The sequence below is a fragment of the Corythoichthys intestinalis genome, chromosome 22 (genome assembly GCF_030265065.1).
Source record: "Corythoichthys intestinalis isolate RoL2023-P3 chromosome 22, ASM3026506v1, whole genome shotgun sequence".
Lineage (NCBI taxonomy): Eukaryota > Metazoa > Chordata > Actinopteri > Syngnathiformes > Syngnathidae > Corythoichthys > Corythoichthys intestinalis.
In genome coordinates this window covers 25,397,638-25,418,491 of record NC_080416.1, presented here as the reverse complement: position 1 = coordinate 25,418,491, position 20,854 = coordinate 25,397,638, and the positions used below count along the sequence as shown (strand labels likewise).

General features: G+C 39.2%; 1 protein-coding gene across 2 annotated transcripts; it reads left to right on the top strand.

Moving 5' to 3' along the window:
* The first annotated feature begins 56 nt into the window (after positions 1 to 56).
* tap2a (transporter associated with antigen processing, subunit type a) lies at positions 57 to 20,349 on the top strand. 2 transcript variants are annotated; one of them, XM_057828245.1, is made up of 12 exons: positions 57 to 150; positions 7,462 to 7,908; positions 8,052 to 8,166; positions 11,733 to 11,863; positions 11,986 to 12,191; positions 13,484 to 13,681; positions 13,752 to 13,880; positions 15,622 to 15,810; positions 17,254 to 17,427; positions 17,712 to 17,871; positions 19,546 to 19,682; positions 19,792 to 20,349. In XM_057828245.1, the coding sequence occupies exons 2-12, from the start codon at positions 7,536 to 7,538 to the stop codon at positions 19,987 to 19,989; spliced, it is 2,010 nt and encodes a 669-aa protein (XP_057684228.1). In that variant the 5' UTR covers positions 57 to 150; positions 7,462 to 7,535; the 3' UTR covers positions 19,990 to 20,349. The 2 variants fall into 2 exon arrangements, with proteins under 2 accessions (XP_057684228.1, XP_057684227.1); XM_057828244.1 differs by lacking the exon at positions 57 to 150 and having other exon boundaries at positions 7,383 to 7,908.
* The last annotated feature ends 505 nt before the right edge of the window (positions 20,350 to 20,854 follow it).

Sequence of the window (20,854 nt, the reverse complement as noted above, 5' to 3'; positions counted from 1 at the left end):
GTAAAGTGAAAAACCATGAAGTAGTGTCTTTCCTTTGATGGCCTTGTTTTTTCCCCTGTAAACTCTATGTTGATGCCTTTTCCCAAAAAACTCTACTTTTGTCTCATCTGACCAGAGAACATTCTTCCAAAACGTTTTTGGCTTTCTCAGGTAAGTTTTGGCAAACTCCAGCCTGGCTTTTTTATGTCTCTGGGCAAAAGCGGATTTTAAGGGGGGGGGGGAGCCGAAAAGTGTCATTGCATGAAAATGACATTCCTATATATATGAAAGTTGTAAAGCAATAAAACTGCAACAAAAATGAATGAAATAAACAAAACAAAAAATTTTTGTAATGGGTCATAATTATTTTTCAAACAGATCATGTGACTAGCACCTTAGACAGTCATTTGCTTTGCATATAATTTTCCCCCAAAAAAATAAAATAAAATAAGGGGGGGGGGGGGGGGATTTTATTTTTCAAATGATTTTTTTCTTTGATTGAAAATATTTTTTTTGATTGAAGCAACTTTTTGGGGGATTGAATGATTTAGACACAAATGTTCTACCCATAATATGCCCCAAACACAAAAAGGATTGCTTCAATGGAAGAAAACTTTTTCAAAGAAAAATTAAGTGTTCAAATGCAAATTTTTCAATCACAAATATCTTTTCGCATTCAAAGACATTTTCTATGATTGCATTTTTTCTTTTTTTGATTGATTTTTCTTTTTGAAAATATATATATTTTTGAAGCAACTTAATTTTTGATAATAAAGACAAAAACGTCCTAGCCAAAATGTGGCCCAAAGACAAATCAACATTACTTCAATCAAAAAAGTTGCTTCAATAAAGAAAAATAGCTTTCACGTGCATTTTTTTGTTTCAAATGTATTTTTGCTTTCAAACACATTTTTTTTAATTGAAGCAACTTTTTTTTTGGATTGAATAATAAAGACACAAATCTACTTCCATATGGCTCCGCCCAGGGGATACAATTTTTGACTGGGGTAACTACATTGGCACGACACCGGCGGGCGTACCATATTCAATAGTTGACAGTTTTGGCAAAAAGTATTGCCTAAGCAGCCTGATTTAGATTTCCCCTCAAGAATGATTGGAAACAAAAAACGCTTATTGTCAACTTACTATAATAAATATTCTTGCAAGTTAATGTTATTGCTGACACTGTGTTTCGATGTCATCAACATGTTGTGCCCCCCTGCTGCCCCAAAAGTCAAAATCTGCCTATGTCTCTGGGTCAGAAGTGTGGTCTTCCTGGGTATCCTACCATAGAGTCCCTTTTCATTCAGACGCCGATGGATTGTACGGGTTGACACTGTTGTACCCTCGGACTGCAGGACAGCTTGAACTTGTTTGGATATTGGTCAGGGTCCTTTATCAAGGCAAGGGCAAGGCAAATTTATTTATATAGCACAATTCAACACAAGGCAATTCAAAGTGCTTTACATCACATGAAGATCATAAAAATCATATTTAAATCAATACAATGTAAAAATCAAGACAAAAGATCACATTTCATCACAAATAGAATAAAAATAAATAAATAAATAAAAATAAAACAAAAATATAACAAAAACTACTACTACTAATAATAATTGAAATCAGCAATGGAGATAAGCACAAGAGGAATAGAAAGCAGGTAGATTGAAATATATAGCCAGTTATGGATATGCAGTGCTAAACAAAAGCGTTTTTAGCCCTGATTTAAAAGAGCTAACAGTTTGAGCATACTTCAGACGTTCAGGTAACTTGTTCCAGAGGTGAGGAGCATAATAACTAAATGCTGCCTCACCCTGCTTGGTTCTTGTTCTTGGAATATGCAGAAGACCCGTTCCAGACAACCTTAGGGGTCTAGATGTCTCATAGGAATCTAACAAGTCAAGCATGTATTTTGGTCCAAGGCCATTAAGTGTTTTGTAGACGAGCAGTAGTATTTTATAGTCTATCCTTTGACTCACTGGAAGCCAGCGTAGCGATTTCGAAACCGGTGTAATGCGGTCCAGCTTCCTTGTATTTGTGAGGACTCTGGCTGCAGCATTCTGTACTAGCTGCAGCTTCCTGACTGATTTTTTATCAAGACCCGTAAATATACCGTTGCAATAGTCCAATCTGCTGAGAATGAATGCATGCATAAGTTTTTCCATGTCTTGTCTAGTCAGAAGCCCCTTAATTCTGGTTATATTTTTTAGGTGGTAATAAGCGGATTTAGTGACAGACTTTAGATGGCTATCAAATTTTAGGTCTGAGTCAATAATTACGCCAAGGTTTCTGACTTGATTTGTAGCTGTAAGTGACATTGTGCTAAGTTGCCTGCTTATCTTTGACCTTTCCTTTTTTGCCCCAAAAATGATCACCTCTGTCTTCTCCACATTTAACTGGAGAAAATTCTGGCACGTCCATTCATTGATTTGATGAATGCATTTACTCAGGGAGACTAAGGGACTATAATAATGTGGGGACACAGAAATGCACAGTTGTGTGTCATCTGCATAGGCGTGATAGGAGATGTCATACTGTTCCATTATCTGTGCTAACGGAAGCATATAGATGTTAAATAAGAGTGGTCCAAGAATTGACCCTTGAGGGACTCCACACGTGAATTTCGTTCGTTCTGACTGATAGTTTCCGATTGACACAAAGAAATCCCTATCATGTAAATAGGATGTGAACCACTGAAGAATAGTGTCAGTAAGCCCTACCCACTGTTCCAATCTGCTGAGTAGTATGCTGTGATCAACCGTGTCGAATGCGGCGCTGAGATCCAATAGTAACAGAACAGATGATTTGCCTGCATCGGTATTCCGACGAATATCATTTAGGACTTTGATAAGCACGGTCTCGGTGCTGTGTTGTGGCTGAAATCCAGACTGAAATGAGTTAGAAAGATTGTTTTGCATCATAAAAGTCTGGCTCTTTTCGAACACAACCCTTTCGATAATTTTCCCCAGGAATGTCAGATTTGATATTGGCCTGTAATTGCTAATGGTTGAGGCATCCAGATTAGGTTTTTTAGGAGAGGTTTTATTACTGCAGTTTTTAAAGTCTGTAGAAACTCTCCTGTTTGGAGAGAAGTATTTATAATCTGAAGTATGTCTGGGGCTATGCAATGAAAAACAGTTTTGAAAAAGTTTGAAGGAAGGATGTCAAGGCAGCATGTTGTGGGCTTTAATTTTGACACAATTTCTGTTAAAGTGGCATAGTCCAAGAGGCTAAACTGTCAAAGATTGACGTGGGGGACATTTTGGGAGGCATTTAGTGTAGCAATTGTTAATCTGGAGTTGCACACAGTCTGTCTAATCTTTAGTACTTTGTGTGTAAAGAATGCTGCGAAATCATTACAGGACACCTCAGATGCCAATTCCTGTGGTATTGATGCTTGTGGGTTTGTCAGTTTGTCAACAATAGAAAATAGTGTTCGAGTATTGTTGGTGTTTCTACTAATGATCTCTGAAAAATATGACTGTCTAGCATTTTTCAGTTCCTGGTTGTATTTGCAAAGACTCTCTTTGTAGATATCATAAAAAACTAGGAGTTTGTTTTTTCGCCATTTGCGTTCTGCTCGTCTACAATCTTGCTTTTGTTTTAAAGCTAGTATGGCATTTCTCCAGGGTGACCTCTTCTTTCTTGACAAAGTTTTTGTCTTAATCGGGGCAATAGTGTCAATTACAGTCATCACACTGGAACTGAAACTATTTACAAGTTCTTCCACTGGAGCTGTTGTATGGGTTAATGGTGAGGCATAGGTCTGTGTGAATAACGCACAAGTGTTATCACTTATGTAACGCTTCCTAATCACCTCTGTTTCCCTTTTCAGAGGATGGACAGGGGTGGTCATTTTAAACATAATGCAGTAGTGATCAGACAGAGCAACACCATTCACTGTGACCTCAGAGATGTTAAGACCTTTGGATATTATTAAGTCCAGTATGTGCCCTCTGTTATGTGTTGGAACTGTGACATGCTGAGATAAACCAAATGTATCCAAAATATTTAAAAGCTCTCTAGCACATCCTTCTTCAGGATTATCAACATGAATGTTAAAGTCACCCACTAAAACAACACAATCAAAGTCCATGCAGACAGAAGACAGTATTTTAGTAAACTCATCAACCAACTTCTCAACCATCCGCACAATCTTTTGTTGAAATATCTCTTCAATTTTTCTTTTCCGTCCACATCTAGGGAGGTTAGCCCCAGTGCCATGGGCTTTACACTTATTGATGACACTGCGCACGGCAGACGCAGAAACATTCAGGTCTTTGGAAATGGACTGGTAACCTTGAAATTGCCCATGCTTCCTCACATTTTTGCTTCTCAAGTCCTCATACAGTTCTTTGGTCTTCTGTCTTTTCTCCATGCTCAATGTGGTACACAAAAGGACACCGGACAGAAGTTGACTTTAAACTTTAACTTTTTAATTTTAATTTTAACTGGCTACAAGTGTAATTTATTGCCACCACCTGTTATGTGGCACAGGTAAATAATTGGTGCTGTTAATTACAAAAATTAGTGAAGCATAAAATGATTTTTCAAAGGGTGCCAATATTTTTATCCAGCCCATTTTTGGAGTTCTGTGTAAAATGGTAATTATTTAATTACTATTAATTAATTAAATCAATAATTAATGAATAATAATTAATCAACCTAATTCATTGATAGGCAAAATGATCAATGCAAAATAATATTGACTTATACTAACTTTCATTTGTATTGGTTCAGGTGATACACCATTCCATTCAAACCTTTGTTTTCAAAAAGTACTAAAGAAACAATTTGAAAACTTCCAGAATAAATGTCAGGATTTAATTAGCAAATTTATATTTCACTATTTGAACATAACTCAAATTATATTAAATTACACAATAAATACAAACTTTTTATTATTATTTTTTTCACTATCCAGGAATGCAAAAAATAAACATTTCTCTTAAGACCACTCAACATTGTTGAGAAATTAATATAACACATACATATATCACACATATGTATAATATAAATACATAAATGAAATATAAATTAAATATAACTGAAAAAAAAAAACACTTAGGGAATAACAAAAATAAATACAAATTCAGCCATCCTTCAGGTGAGACACTACTGCTTTTGTCCACAAGCACAGCCAAACTGAAAAAAACGAAAGCTCCTTTGGGCTGCATTAAAACCACATAAATAAAATAAAAATGAAAATATGGGTCAAAGGGATAAACCTAGGTTTACTACATTACCCCCCCCCCCAGTGGCCGAAAAGTGTCATTGCATGTAATTGACTTTCCTATACAGTATATGATTTTAAAATTAAGACTTTTCCGGTAAATGTTGTCTATAAAAATTGTAAAGCAATAAAATAAAAAACAAAAATGAATGAAATTGACAAAAAAACATATATTTATAATGGTTCAAAATTATTTTTTCTAACAGATTATGTGACTAGCACCTTAGACGGTCATTTGATTTGCTTAGCCAAAACCACCCGAGGACCGAAAAGGCAAGATGTGTATACGTATTTTTTTTAAAAACCTAAGCTTTCAAAAGCGACAACAACTACTGAGCAAGAAGCAAGGATTGAAAATGTGGACCATGGAATGCTAGAGACCACCATCAAAACGGTGAGCGGAGTTTCAATTTGCCCCACTAAAAACACTAATTGCACAACAGAACCACCACTGGTGTCTTGCCAATGTTGTTACCCCTGACAAAAATGGTGTCCCCTGGACGTGGGAGCGCGCACACACACATTAGTTATGAAGGTCGTCGACTTAAACAATGAATTGAAGCCTGAAAAGAACCACAGTTATACATTTTGGACATCGACGTTTACTAAACTGGAGAAACTCCATACAGGACTTGAATTACAGTAAGAACAGTTATAGGTCATCCTATGAGTAAAACACTGAAACATTGCCTTTTTTTTTTTTTACATAAGTACGTACTGTATGTTACGGAATACAACAGAAAAAAAAGTTGTTTTTTAATGGATGTGCAATGTTTTAAAACCTCGTAGATAACTACATCACCAAAACACAGAAATCAAGCAAATCAATGAAGTGCAGTGGCTCCACCCAGACTGGGGTAACTACATTGGCACGACACCGGCGGGCGTACCATATTCAATGGATGACGATCTTGGCGAACAGTATAGCCTAAGCAGCCTGATTTTAGAATTCCCTTCAAGAATGATGGAAACTTCATTTTCAACTTATTATTATAAATATTCTTGTAAGTTAATTTTATTGCTGACACTGCGTTTCAGGGTCATCAATAAGAGTGTGAAAATATCTCGATACAGTGATATATCGCGATATTTTGCAACCCGATCGGTTATCGATATGCTCCTGCCAAGTATCGATACTTTGATTTGACATATTGGCCATTGGATGCTGTAAACTGCTCAGTGTTTGTTGAGCAATTCCTTGGCGGTCCACTAGGGGCGCTCAAGAGCGGCGGTGAAGGTAAAGTGCGCATACGCCGTCTAGAGAAGAAGAGAGGAAGCTCCAAGTGGGTTGAAAAAATATAAAAAAGCTTCGTGGGAACGGTAGAGGAAAAAGTGACAAACATATACGCTACATATCACACATGTGGACACACTTTAGAAGCTCAACTGCTGACTGACACCTACAGCACTGTTAAATTTTTTAAAGAAGATTTAAAACTTTAAAGAAATTAAGGGTGCCATTCATCATGATCTCTCCAAGAGATATCAGTGGTTGTGGTTTGTTTCTTCTATATGTGCAGGTACACAATTTGCAGTAGATTCATATTTTACAGCAATGTTGCACAGAAAAGGTGTCACTGTTTAATAAATGACTTAAACAGTACTTTTTCTATTTTGAAATGTCTTTTTTTTTCTTTTCGTTTCAACATTTATATCGTAGAATATCATGTATCAAATTTCTGACCAATATATCGATAATTGCTGTATTGTGATATCGTGAGATAATGATTATCGTGAGCCTTGTATCGCGAATCCTATCGTATCGTGAGTTGCCCTGAGGTTCCCACTCCTAGTCATCAACATACTGTGCCCCCCCCCCCCCCCACACACACACACACACGCACACACACAAGTCAAACTCCGCCTATGGGCTGCAGGTTTGAGACCACTTATCTATTCGAATAAAACAAAAACATTCAAGAAAAAAAATCATAATTCGCGCGTGAAAGGTTTAACAGCATTCATTCATTTTGGAAATAAGATTTGAAATTTCAGTGTTTTGAGCAAGATTGAGAACAACTCAAGTCAAAGTAGCGCTGTAAAAGAAAATAAATGAAATGATGACTTGGAGTGTTAGCCTATTAAAAAAATAATAAAGCCTAAAGAAAGGAGGACTACATCATTAAAATCACGTGATTTATCGAAAGCCAGCAGCCGGCTAAAAGTGAAACAGAAACGACCGGTGTTCTGACAAGGCAAAATGGCGAGGAAGATTTTAACACTTCGCCAAATATTTGCTGTGTTTTTAGCACTCATCGCAGACGCGTGCTTGGTTCACAACGCGGCGCATGTGCTGAATTCAGCGGGTTTGACGTCCGCGTGGATGTTCGCTCTGCTCCGGTGTTGTTTGACGCTGGCCGCCGTCTACATCATCAGTCTCGGGGAGCTTTCCCCGGGGCCGACTCGCTTCATAGCCGTGCACAGCTCTCTACCTGCCGTTCTGGTGAGCCTAACCTCCGCCCTCCGCCTCGGCGACCACCTGTGCGGCGCGGTGGGGGACACGCGCTGCTGGATGATGAGTGCCGGAGCTTCGCTGCTTGCCGCCTTGTTTTGGGAAGTCGGCGCACCAGACTCGAATGGCCGGAAAGACGAGCAACAAAAGCACGGAGTTTTATTCATGAGGGTGGTTCGCATGTACAAGCCGGACTGCGCTTTGCTGCTTGTAGGGTTTTTCTTTCTCACCCTGGCTGCAATCTGTAAGTCCGCCGAATGGTGATGAAGAAAGAGCCACACTGGCGGTTATTGGGGTTGGGAGAAAGGGCATTGCCCCCCCCCCCCCAACTATAACTCTATTTTCAAACCAAAAAACTTCACATGTGTGTGTTATTGTGTGTCTCAGGTCAGATTCAGATCCAGTTTTACACAGGCAAGGTGATTGACAACCTGCGTGACAGCTACGTACCAGACGAATTCTTGTCAGCCCTGCTTCTCATGGCAGTATTCTCAGTGGGACGGTAAGCGTAAGAATTCCTTTCATGCACTAATTATAATGTATTATTTAAAATTTGTACGACCGGATAAAAAAAGTCTTAAACAGCATTATTATGTGAATTAGAATCTAAGGGCATAGGTTTGCATAGGGACAGTAGGGACATGACACTACCGGGGTGCTCAAATTATCCCCACCAGCTTTAAAGCAACATTATTTGCATTATATGAAGAGTTCAGTTATATAAGCAATTTAGATTGTCTTCCCATATGCTGTAATTATAGAATATACCCTACCATTATTAAGTGAATTATTTTCATTATGTTCAGATTTACATTCATCCCTTTTCACTTGCTGAATGTGCCGGTCCATTTTTTCCCCCCTCAAACGAACGTTTGGTTGGCTGATGACCCGCCACAAAGACACACACACATACACACACAGCCCCGACAGATTCATGTCGACAACATGCCGCCTCCTCCCCCCCCCTTCAGAGAAGAGAGATATTAGAAGTTTTTTTTGTTTTTTTCGATCAGCAGCAGCCACTGTAAGTCATGTAAAAAGACGTCAGTGCAGTGGAAGTGGGGGATACACTACTAATTTTGCTACTCCAAAGTCCGAACTGTCTCAGGGTTAGCATAACATTAAACTAACCTGCAAAACTACTGCGGTCAGGCCAGCCTCCACAAGGAACAACAAAGTCAAATTAGCCATCCCTTATTTGGATCATTGTTTCCATTATGTGCATTACGGTATTATCGTCCCTACCAATGTTGAGACCAAACCTACGCCTTAGTTAGAATCATATTTTGAGACGATTCGACTATATACCAGTACAACAAATTGGCAAAGCGCAGAAGACGAGAAATTTGTTTTTTAATCTGCGGTTTAGCCACGCTTACCATTATAGGGCTCTAGTGTCCCCAACAGGAGGATGATGTCAGCAGTGGAGGGGAATTATTCATCACGAGGAAAATGCGACAGAGAGCAGCAAAATGTCATTCTTTCAATCTCTCTACTCCAGTATTTTTACAGGATGTTCTTTTTATCCAAGCATTTTTCCCCAATTGCTCAATAAATGCCCAGATAGCAGACCGACGTTGAAAAGATGTTGGATCAACATTCCGCTGTCGATCTTAAATCGTTGAATCAACGTCAGTTTTGCACCCTCAATTAATGTTGTTTCAACGTTGAAATCCTTACAAAACCTAAACGTCATTTCGAGTATTAATAATATTAGAACAACCCTGAATCACTGCTATGTTTTTGACCAAAACGCCCGCTTATCCATAATTCAATGACTTTTCAATCATATTTCCCGGTCAATCATAAATCAACTATTTATTAACATTAGTTCATGAACTATAAAACAATGTTAACCCAACCATCGCCTAACATACCATAGAACAGCGTTGTTTCAATGTCACTTGACGTCAAAAATTTCGATGTCGACCGTACTGATGATTTTGATGGAAAATCAACGTTTATTCAATGTCAGTCTGCTATCTGGGTGATATGGTCATGACAAATAACAATGTTGTGCTAAATGGAATATGAAATATTAAAAATGCATTTATTCAGTACGACATGGCAAAAATGACTTCATAATCGTCAAAACTGTCGACTTCACCTTTTCTGTCACACCTCCCGAACAATATTTAATGCCACCGTAATTAGTCAGGCTTTTGTCATTTCCCTGCCCCAGCCTCAAAGAGCGTAAACAAACCAGGAGGTGCCAGTGAGCTAATTTCTATGATAAAACCCCCCCTCAACTTTAGAGTGTTACTTGTAGCTGAAACTAGAGTTTATTTCTGTCTGTTTTAATTTGATTATTTGAGTTTATATTAACATTGTATTAATTCTTCATTGTGTTTTCCATTATAGAAAAATAATTTAAAATACAATAGTGATTAATAATTAAAAATATATAATAATAATACATTTCATTTGAAGGCGCCTTTCTGGCACTGGAGATCAGCGTACAATCATATTAAAAACAATTAGACAGATTTAAGGTTAAAAAAAAACAATAAAATAAATAAGAGAAAATAAGAGTGCAGTATAGAACATTTAAGACAGGTTTATAATACTAAACACACATTAAAACAGTAAAAATAAAAATAATAATAATAGATAAAAATAATGAGTGGAAAACTAAAAAGATACAGAAATGATGATTATTGTGGATAAGCAAGTCTGAACATGTGGGTTTTGAGTCTGGATTGAAAAAGGGGGAGAGAGTTGGTGTTCCTGAGGTCTGGTGGGATAAATACACAATACTAATTGCTAATGTTTAGATTTTTTTTTTTTTTTTTTCAAATGACTGCCCATAAAGGGTTTTAACTTAGCATAAGCGGGCTAGGGGGCCAGGCCCCCCCCCCCCCCCCCCCCCCCGGTAGCCGAAAAGTGTCATTGCATGAAATTGACTTTCCTATATACATAAAAGTTGTAACAAACGGCAACAAAAATGAAATAAATGAACAAAAAAATATATTTTTATAATGGGACAAAATTATTTTTCAAACAGATCATGTGACTATCACCTTAGATGGTCATTTGCTTTGCATATAATTTTCACACGAAAAAAAAAAATAGGAGAGGGCAATTTTACTTTTCGATTTTTTTTTTCTTTGATTGGACATTTGTTTTTTTGGATTGAAGCAACTTTTTTAGGGATTGAATGATTTAGACACAAATGTCCTACCCAAACCAAATGGGCCAAACACAAAAAGGATTGCTTCAATCAAAGAAAACTTTCTTAATGAAAAATTAAGTGTTCAAATGCAAATTTTTCAATCTCAAATATTTTTTTCACATTAAAAAACGTTATTTATGATTGAATTTTTATTTGGATTGATTTTTCTTTTTGAAAATATGTATTTTTTTAAGCAACTTATTTTTTTGATTGGATAATAAAGACAAAAACGTCCTAGCCAAAATGTGGCCCACACACAAATCAACATCAATTTAATCAAAAAAGCTGCTTGAATAAAAAAGAAACTTGACTCTAATAAAAAAAAAAAAAAATTTTTTTTTTTAAATCAATCAACGAAAAATAGCTTTCACGTGCATTTTTTTTAGTTTCAAATTCATTTTTGCAAACACTTTATTTTTTATTTGAAACGACTTTTTTCGGTTGAAAATATATATTTTGATTAAAGCAACATTTTTTTTGATTGAATAATAAAGACACAAATCTACCTCTCCGCCCAGGGGATACAATTTTTGACTGGGGTAACAACATTGGCACGACACCAACGGGCGTACCATATTCAATGGATGACGATCTTGGCGAAAAGTATTGCCTAAGCAGCCTGATTTAGAATTCCACCCAGGGATGATGGGAAACAAAAAACGCTCATTGTCAAATATTATAAATATTCTTGTAAGTAAATTTTATTGCTGACACTGCGTTTCAGGATCATCAACATGTTGTGCCCCCCCGCCCAAAAGTCAAACTTCGCCTATGGTTTTAAGTGTTTTTATTAAATTCATATAAGAAAAAGCAGCTTTTGAATAGTTGCCAACTAAAAGGGTGAAACAACTGCTATGCTACAATTTTAAGTAAATTTCAATCTTTTCTCTGGTCAGTTCGGTGGGCGCAGGAGGCAGAGGTGGTCTCCTTACGTGGGCCATCAACTCCTTCAATTGCAGAGTGAAAGGAAATCTTTTCCAAGCCCAGACCAAACAGGAAATTGAATTTTTTGACACCACAAAGATAGGTAAAGGAGAGCATTTCATATAAAAAATAATGCACAAAATAAACATGTTGACTCCTCTGACTCCTAACTAGTAACTAAGTGTTCTATGTATTTTGAAAGTGTTCTCATTTCCTCCCTTTCAGGTGAACTCACCTCCTTGCTATCCAAAGACATACCCCTGATGGGTGAAACGGTGTGTCTGAACATAAACGTTCTGTTGAGGACCCTCATTAGGACGCTGTACACCATGGTGCTTATGTTGAACCTTTCATGGACGCTGACATTTTTAGTGCTCATGGAAGTTCCCGTTACTGGCCTCATACAGACCATCAACAACAAACACAGTGGGGTAAAAGCTGCATATCAGTTGGATCTATTCATTACCTTTTTTCACTATTCAATCTGATCAGCCGGTTGGTGACTTCCTGGCTCCATTAATAACTAGGGGTGTGACAAAATATCGAAATGGTGATATATTGTGATACTTTGTATTCCAAAAGGTTATCGATATACTCCTGCCCAGAATCGATATATCGTTTTAAAAAGGTGTCAATGTTTAATAAAAACGAAAAAAGGGACCAACAAGTTGCTACCAAAATCTTCCACCATAATAGTGTCTCAGGTAACTAAGGCTGCCATTGACGGTGCTCGACGCCCAATCCATTTAGACTGGGAACGTTCGTTCATTCGAAATAGGGCTGCAGCTAGCGAATATTCGAGTAATCGGATAAGAAACATAAAAAATTTTACCTGAGCTGAGCCTCACACGCTATATATAGAGGATCTATGTACAACAAAAGAGCAATTGGCTAACTTAGATAGCAAAAGTCCGCTAACTTAAATGCTATAAAATGCTAACGCTTTTTTACAATGCTCTTAACAAATGGCTCAGACACATATTCCTACAAAAAATGGCTAAATTGACCTTTAAACTAAACTACGAGTGCATTCAAAAAAATCATGAGCTCAAACAAAAACTTATGTTGGTCTTAACAGGGAGCAGATGGATTCAGCCTGGTGAAATGAGGTAGACTAGAGGGCCATGTATCCACCCAAATTAATAAAAATAAATGCCAACACTTTTCAAAACAAACCATAACAACGCCACTTTAATTAAACAAATACTCGAAGCAGCAAAATTGAATTTTGAGTCTTTTTTTTCTAATCGAATACTCGAGTTAATCGATTAATTGTTGCAGCACTAATTCTAAAACAGAGCATTCGCCGTCATTCTGTCCGATTTTCAAGGAAGTAACTGAAAATCAACAGGTAAATGACCTTAAATGTCCCAAAATGACCTCATTGCCTAGCATTGGCTGCCAATGAGGGCCATAGACGTTCAATCCGTTTGAAGTGGGAAGGATGTCAGCAAATGAACATTCATTCATTTGCTGCCACCCTCCCAGTTCAAATGGATTGGACGTCTACTAGTGATAAACTCATTCCAATTCGCAGCAGAAGCTTGTTTTTCTGTTTATTAGTTGTTTGGAGAATATCCTAGAATGATTTTCTGACCAATGTATCGGTCATCGTTGTATTGCCATATCGTCAGATCATCGTCATCATGAGCTTTGAATCGTATCGTATCGTGAGGTAACAAGAGGTTCCCACTCCTATCAATAACACTCCTTGTGTTTTCAGCGGTTGGTGAAGGCGACGAATGACTCGATGACAGCTTCAAACGAAGCGGTCAGTGAAATAATCATGGCTGTTCGGACGGTGCGGAGCTTTAACGCCGAGAAACATGAAGCCTGTCGCTACAAGAAACGGTTGCTGGAGACACATAGGCTCAAGAAACAGAAGGACATGGTCTCGGTCGTGTCCCTTTTGGCACAAAGGGTAATTATTTTGGGATACATTAAAGTAGTACAGGAGTTTTACACTTGATTTACATATGATGTCTGTGTAGCTGACAGGTGTGGCTGTTAATGTGCTAATGTTGTGGTATGGAAGGCTATTCATCCAGAGAGGCCAAATGACCACTGGTGAACTGGTCTCCTTCATCATCTACCAGTCAGACATTGGACACAACATCAGGGTACTAGCAGCTGTGTTATAGCTCCCTAATTTAACTAGATGTACAATAGTATGAAAAAGTATCTTAACTTTATGGAATTTCTCAAATTTCTGCATAAAGTCACCATCAAATGTGATCTGATCTTTGCCAAAATCACACAGATGAAAAAACAATGTCTGCTCTAACTGAAACCACCCAAACATTTATAGGTTTTCATATTTTAATGAGGATAGAAGCAAACACTGACAGAAGGGGGGAAAATAAGTTAGTGAACAATCACATTTAATATTTTGTGGCCCCCCCTTTGGCAGCAATAACTTCAACCAGACGCTTCCTGTAGCTGGAGATCAGTCTAGCACATTGATCAGGACTAATGTCGGCCCGTTCTTCTCTACAAAACTGCTGTAGTTCAGTCAGATTCCTGTGATGTCTGACATGAATCGCTGTCTTTAAGTCATGCCAAAGCATCTCAATGGGGTTGAAGTCTGGACTTTAACTTGGCCGCTCCAGAATGTGTATTTTGTTCTTCTGAAACCATTCTGAAGTTGATTTACTTCTGTGTTTTTAATCGTTGTCTTGTTGCAGCATCCATCCTCTTTTTAGCTTTAACTTTCTGACAGACGGCCTTAGGTTTTCAAGCAAAACATCCTGATAAACTTTTGAATTCATTCCTCCAATAATGATTGCAAGTTGTCCAGGCCCTGAGTTAGCAAAACAGCCCCATATCACCATGCTTCACGGTGGGGTTGAGGTGTTGATGTTGGTGAGCTGTTCCATTTTCCCTACACATACATGACGTTGTGTGTTACTCCCAAACAAGTCAACTTTGGTTTCATCAGTCCACAAAATATTTTGCCAAAACTTCTGTGGAGTGTCCAAGTGCCTTTTTGCGAAAATTAAACGAGCAACGAGCAATGTTTTTTTTTGTTTTTTTTAAGACAGCAGTGGCTTCCTCCGTGGAGTCCTCCTATGAACACCATTCTTGGCCATAATTTTACATATAGTTAATGTGTGCACAGATATATTTGACTGTTCCAGTGATTTCTGTAAGTCTTTAGCAGACACTCTAGGGTTCTTTTTTTACCTCTCTGTGTATTCTGCGCTGAACTCTTGGCTTCATCTTTGGTGGAGGGCCACTCCTTGGGAGAAAAGCAACAGTGCCAAGTGCTCCCTATTTGTAGACAACTTCTCTGACTGTTGATTGATGAACATCCAGGCTTTTAGAGATGGTTTTGTATCCTTTCCCAGCTTTATACAAGTCAACAATCCTTGATCGCAGGTCTTCAGACAGCTCTTTTGACCAAGCCATGATGCACATCAGACAATGCTTGTCATCAAGACGTTTCTTACCAGTTGTGTGTTTTATAGAGGGCAGGGCAGATATAAACCACTCGTCAGTGATTGGGCACACACCTGACTTAAAATGTTTGGTAAAAATTGGTTTCAATTGCTCTTTAGGTCTCCTTAGGCAGAGGGTTCAGTTACTTATTTTTTCCCCTTCTGTCATTGTTAGCTTGCTATCCTAATTCAAATATGAAAACCTATGTTTGGGTGGTTTTAGTTAAAGCAGACACTGTATTTTCCTCTGTGTGATTTTGACAAAGATCAGATCACATTTGATGGTAATTTTATGCAGAAATGTGAGAAATTCCTAAAGGTTCAGATATTTTTCCATACTACTGTAGACCAGTGTAAATGCAGTATTACGAGCCATGTGGGTGCTGATAAAAGATGTTCTGATACCGGGAATTTCTCCTGCCAGACGCTGATCTACATGAGTGGCCACATGTTGACCTCAGTGGGCGCCGCTGGTAAAGTCTTTGAAGTTCTGGATCGCCAACCTCAGATTAAGACCGACGGGAAACACGCACCTGATCGGCTTGCAGGACATGTTCTCTTCCAAAATCTTAACTTCGCCTACCCGGCACACCCCGATGCAGAAGTACTGCAGGTTTGTGTCATAATGGAGTGAAGGTCCTTGTTCTTTGGTATTTGTAGATTTCCAACCATCCAATATGACTTCTTGTTTAAATCCACTATAAAAAAGGCTGCTACAAAACAGGAGACAGGATATGGTGGTCCTTTATGTCAGGAAAAACTCATGAAAGAATCATGATCTCCAACCATAACATGATCTTTGACATGTTAGCAACAACCTCTAACAAAATTATTCTACCCCTAAGACAAAATTCCAAGTTATACACCACCTCATTTCGACAGGCCCAGAGGGACAAATATCGGGAGATTCAATTTACCTCCATTCCTTGTTCTTACACTGCACTCAATAGCGTACCGCCTCTAACATGTCACCTTTGCTCATTAATATTCATGACGTTAGCAACTGTTGCTAGAGGGGTCAAACTTATGCTAGATGCATGTAAATAATGTACGAATGAGATGTTTACTGAGCTAAACCTACCAATTCTGTCCGAAAATGATGTCCCCGGTGCCAAATTCACTGGTAAAGATGTTGAAGAACATACAAATGTTCAGTTAAAGAGATGGCTTGAGTGTTGAGGGCCGAAAAAGACCTGACCTGATCCAGACGTAGCTTTTTTATCGACACCTTTTTTTTGCGTGCATTGCCCTACGCCACTGACAATGACATTCTCCGGTTTCAGCAAGCTATCCTTTACCACCATGTACCCTGCCTGTCTTATATATTATATCCTCTGTTTGTCACACGTCTCTGACCGTTCTTATAGGTAATTTACTGTATATTGCTATTTTTGTGTACCGATCGCAAATGCTACTCAGTGACAGCCAATGAACACTTTTAATTGTTTCATTAACCACAAATCTGAATTCTATGATTTATTTACACTTACCCCTTACTTAAGTTGTTTCTTTACAACAGAAAAGGTAGCAACAGTGGCAGGCAGATACCATTTTATTTTATTTTTTCAGATCATTCATTGTCAGAAGCAGCACGGCAAAATGCCACGCTAAAAAATAAGTAAAAATATCAAAATGGCTTACCTCTTCGGGGCCGGATTGTCATCTGTAGAACCATGGCCCCCAGCAAAATGTTAACTGCATATGAAGGTGAATGGCTTCACCTTGCTGGCAAACTGGTCTTTTGGACGTTCGCACAAGTTGATCCATTGTTCACATTTTTTCCTCAGAGTTTTTGGCTTCGGGAAACGTATGAAAAAAACATCCTTCATATGTCCATAATGTCTAGAGTCGTTTCAACAAGTTCCATAGCAGCAGTGTGTACTCGGCATGCTCCTTTTTGAAAGATTACCGGCAGAAAACAAGCAGTAATAGCATGGGTTGTATGCGAGCAATTCTATGTTGACCCTCTTCCGGTTTACGATGGTGACGTCACGCATCCTTGCAGTCTAAAAATAGCATTCGTTCAGTACGCTATTCAATATGCCTTTCTCACCAGGACTTCTCTTTGGAGCTGCCAGTGGGCCAGATGACAGCGTTGATTGGTGTGTCTGGAGAGGGAAAAAGCACATGTGCCAGTCTGCTGAAGCGCTTGTACGAGCCCCAGAATGGACAAATCTTACTGGACAACACCAAGCTGGAATTGTACGACTACCGCTATCTAAGCGAGAAGGTGAAAGACCAAACCAAAACTTAGCAATTTGGCTAGCTGTAACAGTCCGTCTATTTTAGACCTCATAACGCACTACCATCCTCTCTAATCACAAAAACTTTGTAAATAATCAGAATCTTTCCTCAGTTTACTCACAAATCCACCTACTCAGTTTGAAATTACCATTCCTTATCCACAGCTTCTAGCTCTTGTTCTCCAGTTTTAACATTAAAATGGATGTCCGTGCAACCGACAGGACCGGAGTCGAACGGTTGTCATTTGAATAACAACCTGTGATTTGACAGATTGCTGTCGTCAGCCAAGAACCAGTGCTTTTCTCCGGTTCCATCAGACACAACATCACCTATGGGCTGAAGGACTGCTCTTTGGATGCCATCCAGGAAGCGGCGCACCAGGCTGATGCTCATGACTTCATCACGCAGCTGGAGAAAAGCTACGATACTGGTGAGCAGGGATGTACGTAGGAACTTTGTTGCCAATTTCAGGATTTGGGACTGACTCGGGTAAAACTTCACTCGGTTATCCTGACACTTGACTTGTATACAGTGGTGCAAATAAGTATTTAGTCAACCACTAATTGTGCAAGTTCTCCCACTTGAATATATTAGAGAGGCCTGTAATTCTCAACATGGGTAAACCTCAACCATGAGAGACAGAATGTGGAAAAGAAAAACAGAAAATCACATTGTTTGATTTTTAAAGAATTTATTTGCAAATCATGGTGGAAAACAAGTATCTCAAAACTTTGTTATGTACCCTATGTTGGCAATAACGGAGGCCAAACGTTTTCTGTAACTCTTCACAAGCTTTTCACACACTGTTGCTGGTATTTTGGCCCATTCCTCTATGCAGATCTCCTCTAGAGCAGTGATGTTTTGGGGCTGTCGTTGGGCAACACGGACTTTCAACTCCCTCCACAGATTTTCTATGGGGTTGAGATCTGGAGACTGGCTAGGCCACTCCAGGACCTTGAAATGCTTCTTACGAAGCCACTCCTTTGTTGCCCTGCCTGTGTGTTTGGGATCATTGTCAAGCTGAAAGACCCAGCCACGTCACATCTTCAATGCCCCTGTTAATGGAAGGAGATTTTCACTCAAAAACTCTCGATACATGGCCCCATTCATTCTTTCCTTTACACAGATCAGTCGTCCTGGTCCCTTTGCAGAAAAATAGCCCCAAAGCATGATGTTTCCACCCCCGTGCTTCACAGTGGGTATGGTGTTCTTCAGATGCAATTCAGTATTCTTTCTCCTCCAAACACAAGAACCTGTGTTTCTACCAAAAAGTTCTATTTTGGTTTCATCTGACCATAACACATTCTCCCAGTCCTCTTCTGGATCATCCAAATGCTCTCTAGCGAACCACAGACGGGCCTGGACGTGTACTTTCTTCAGCAGGAGGACACGTCTGGCAGTGCAGGATTTGAGTCCCTGGCGGCGGATTGTGTTACTGATAGCCTTTGTTACTGTGGACCCAGGTCATTCACTAGGTCCCCCCGTGTGGTTCTGGGATTTTTGCTCACCGTTCTTGTTATCATTTTGACGCCACGGGTTGAGATCTTGCATGGAGCCCCAGATCGAGGGAGATTATCAGTGGTCTTGTATGTCTTCCATTTTCTAATAATTGCTCCCACAGTTGATTTCTTTACACCAAGTGTTTTACCTATTGCAGATTCAGTCTTCCCAGCCTGGTTCAGGTCTACAATTTTGTCTCTGGTGTCCTTTGACAGCTCTTTGGTCTTGGCCATAGTGGAGTTTGGAGTGTGGCTGACTGAGGTTGTGGACAGGTGTCTTTTATACCGATAATGAGTTAAAACAGGTGCCATTAATACAGATAACGAGTGGAGCCTCGTTAGACCTCGTTAGAAGAAGTTAGACCTCCACTCTAATTTGGAAATAAATTCTTTAAAAATCAAACAATGTGATTTTCTGATTTTTTTTCCACATTCTGTCTCTCATGGTTGAGGTTTACCCATGTTGACAATTACAGGCCTCTCTAATTTTTTCAAGTAGGAGAACTTGCACAATTGGTGGTTGACTAAATACTTATTTGCCCCACTGTATATGGAGAAGCTGGTCTTGACTAGCGTGCTGGACTGACGATTTGCTTGTCTGTCAGAGGTCAGCGAGGGGGGAAACACACTATCCAAGAGCGAGCGGCAACGTGTGGCCATCGCTCGAGCGCTGGTCAGACATCCGCAGGTTCTCATCCTGGATGAAGTAACCAGCTCCCTGGATGACCACTGTGAAACCAAGGTAAGCTAAACTGTAAATCCGGATTTGAGATCCGAAAACACATTTTATAACATTAATCTAAATTAGAAATAAAAAGGTGACAAAAGCTTTCCTACGCGGTCTTCTGTAGGTCCTGCGGAATCTGTCAAGCCATCCTGACCGAACCGTGTTGCTGATCACGCACCGACTTAAGACCATTGAGAGGGCCCAGCAGATTGCAGTAATGGCGCGTGGGGGCATTCAGGAAAAAGGGACCCACCGCCAGCTAATGGACAAGAATGGACTTTACTGTACTATGAGAGAGAAGTTTGCCACCTCAGGAAGCTAATGTCACACTACTGTAGTTAGGGGTGATGTAAATACTAAAAAAAAAAAAAGCACTGACTTATGCAATACTGTACCATTTCTCTTGGGTGCAGGTCATCTAGTACTCTGTATGTATTTGAATGTAGGATTTTTTTTATCCAATCATATTTCAGCAATGGTGTTGTCATGTCTATCTAATCCACCCAAGGCCTTTTGAATCAGAAGTGCAGATAGTAATTACTTCTAAAAAGTCGTCTTCATGGGACAGTGCCCTGACACTCGACGACATCATGATTCATATGCCAAAATAAATCAAAGCACTGTAACTATTTCCTTTCAAGAAAACAGATTTTGATGTATAAATTGTGTTCATTATTTTAATAAATCCTTAATGTTACGCACATGTCTTTAAGGCAAGGCAGGCGAAGCCAATGGGGACGAAAGTGCAACCTGGAAACGAATGTAGAGTGATGGGATTTTATTCAGGAAAAGCAATGTCTTGAGCAGCTGGTGGTCGATTGTTCAATGGCTGTGGGTTCGAGGGCTTTGTAAGTTTGTTGGGTGATGGGTGGGTGTCCTGATGGCAAAAATAGAAACAGGGTAACACTTCAAGAATCAGCAATTCACAAATGATCAAGGTTTAGTCCACCAAAGTACAGCTGGTAACAGGCGGAATCATCTGGCACCTACTTGATGCCTAGGCCGCTCATTAAATGCATTGGTGATTGATGATGAGCTGCAGGTGCAATCCCAGGTCTTCCACACCCACCCTGTCAAGGTTGAACTTATGCCACATTTCAAAAACAGGAAGGGTCACAATAATAAAAGTCAAAGTAGAGGGGAGTCTAGGCTAGGACCAGCACACAAATGTACAGGGCTAAGTTTAT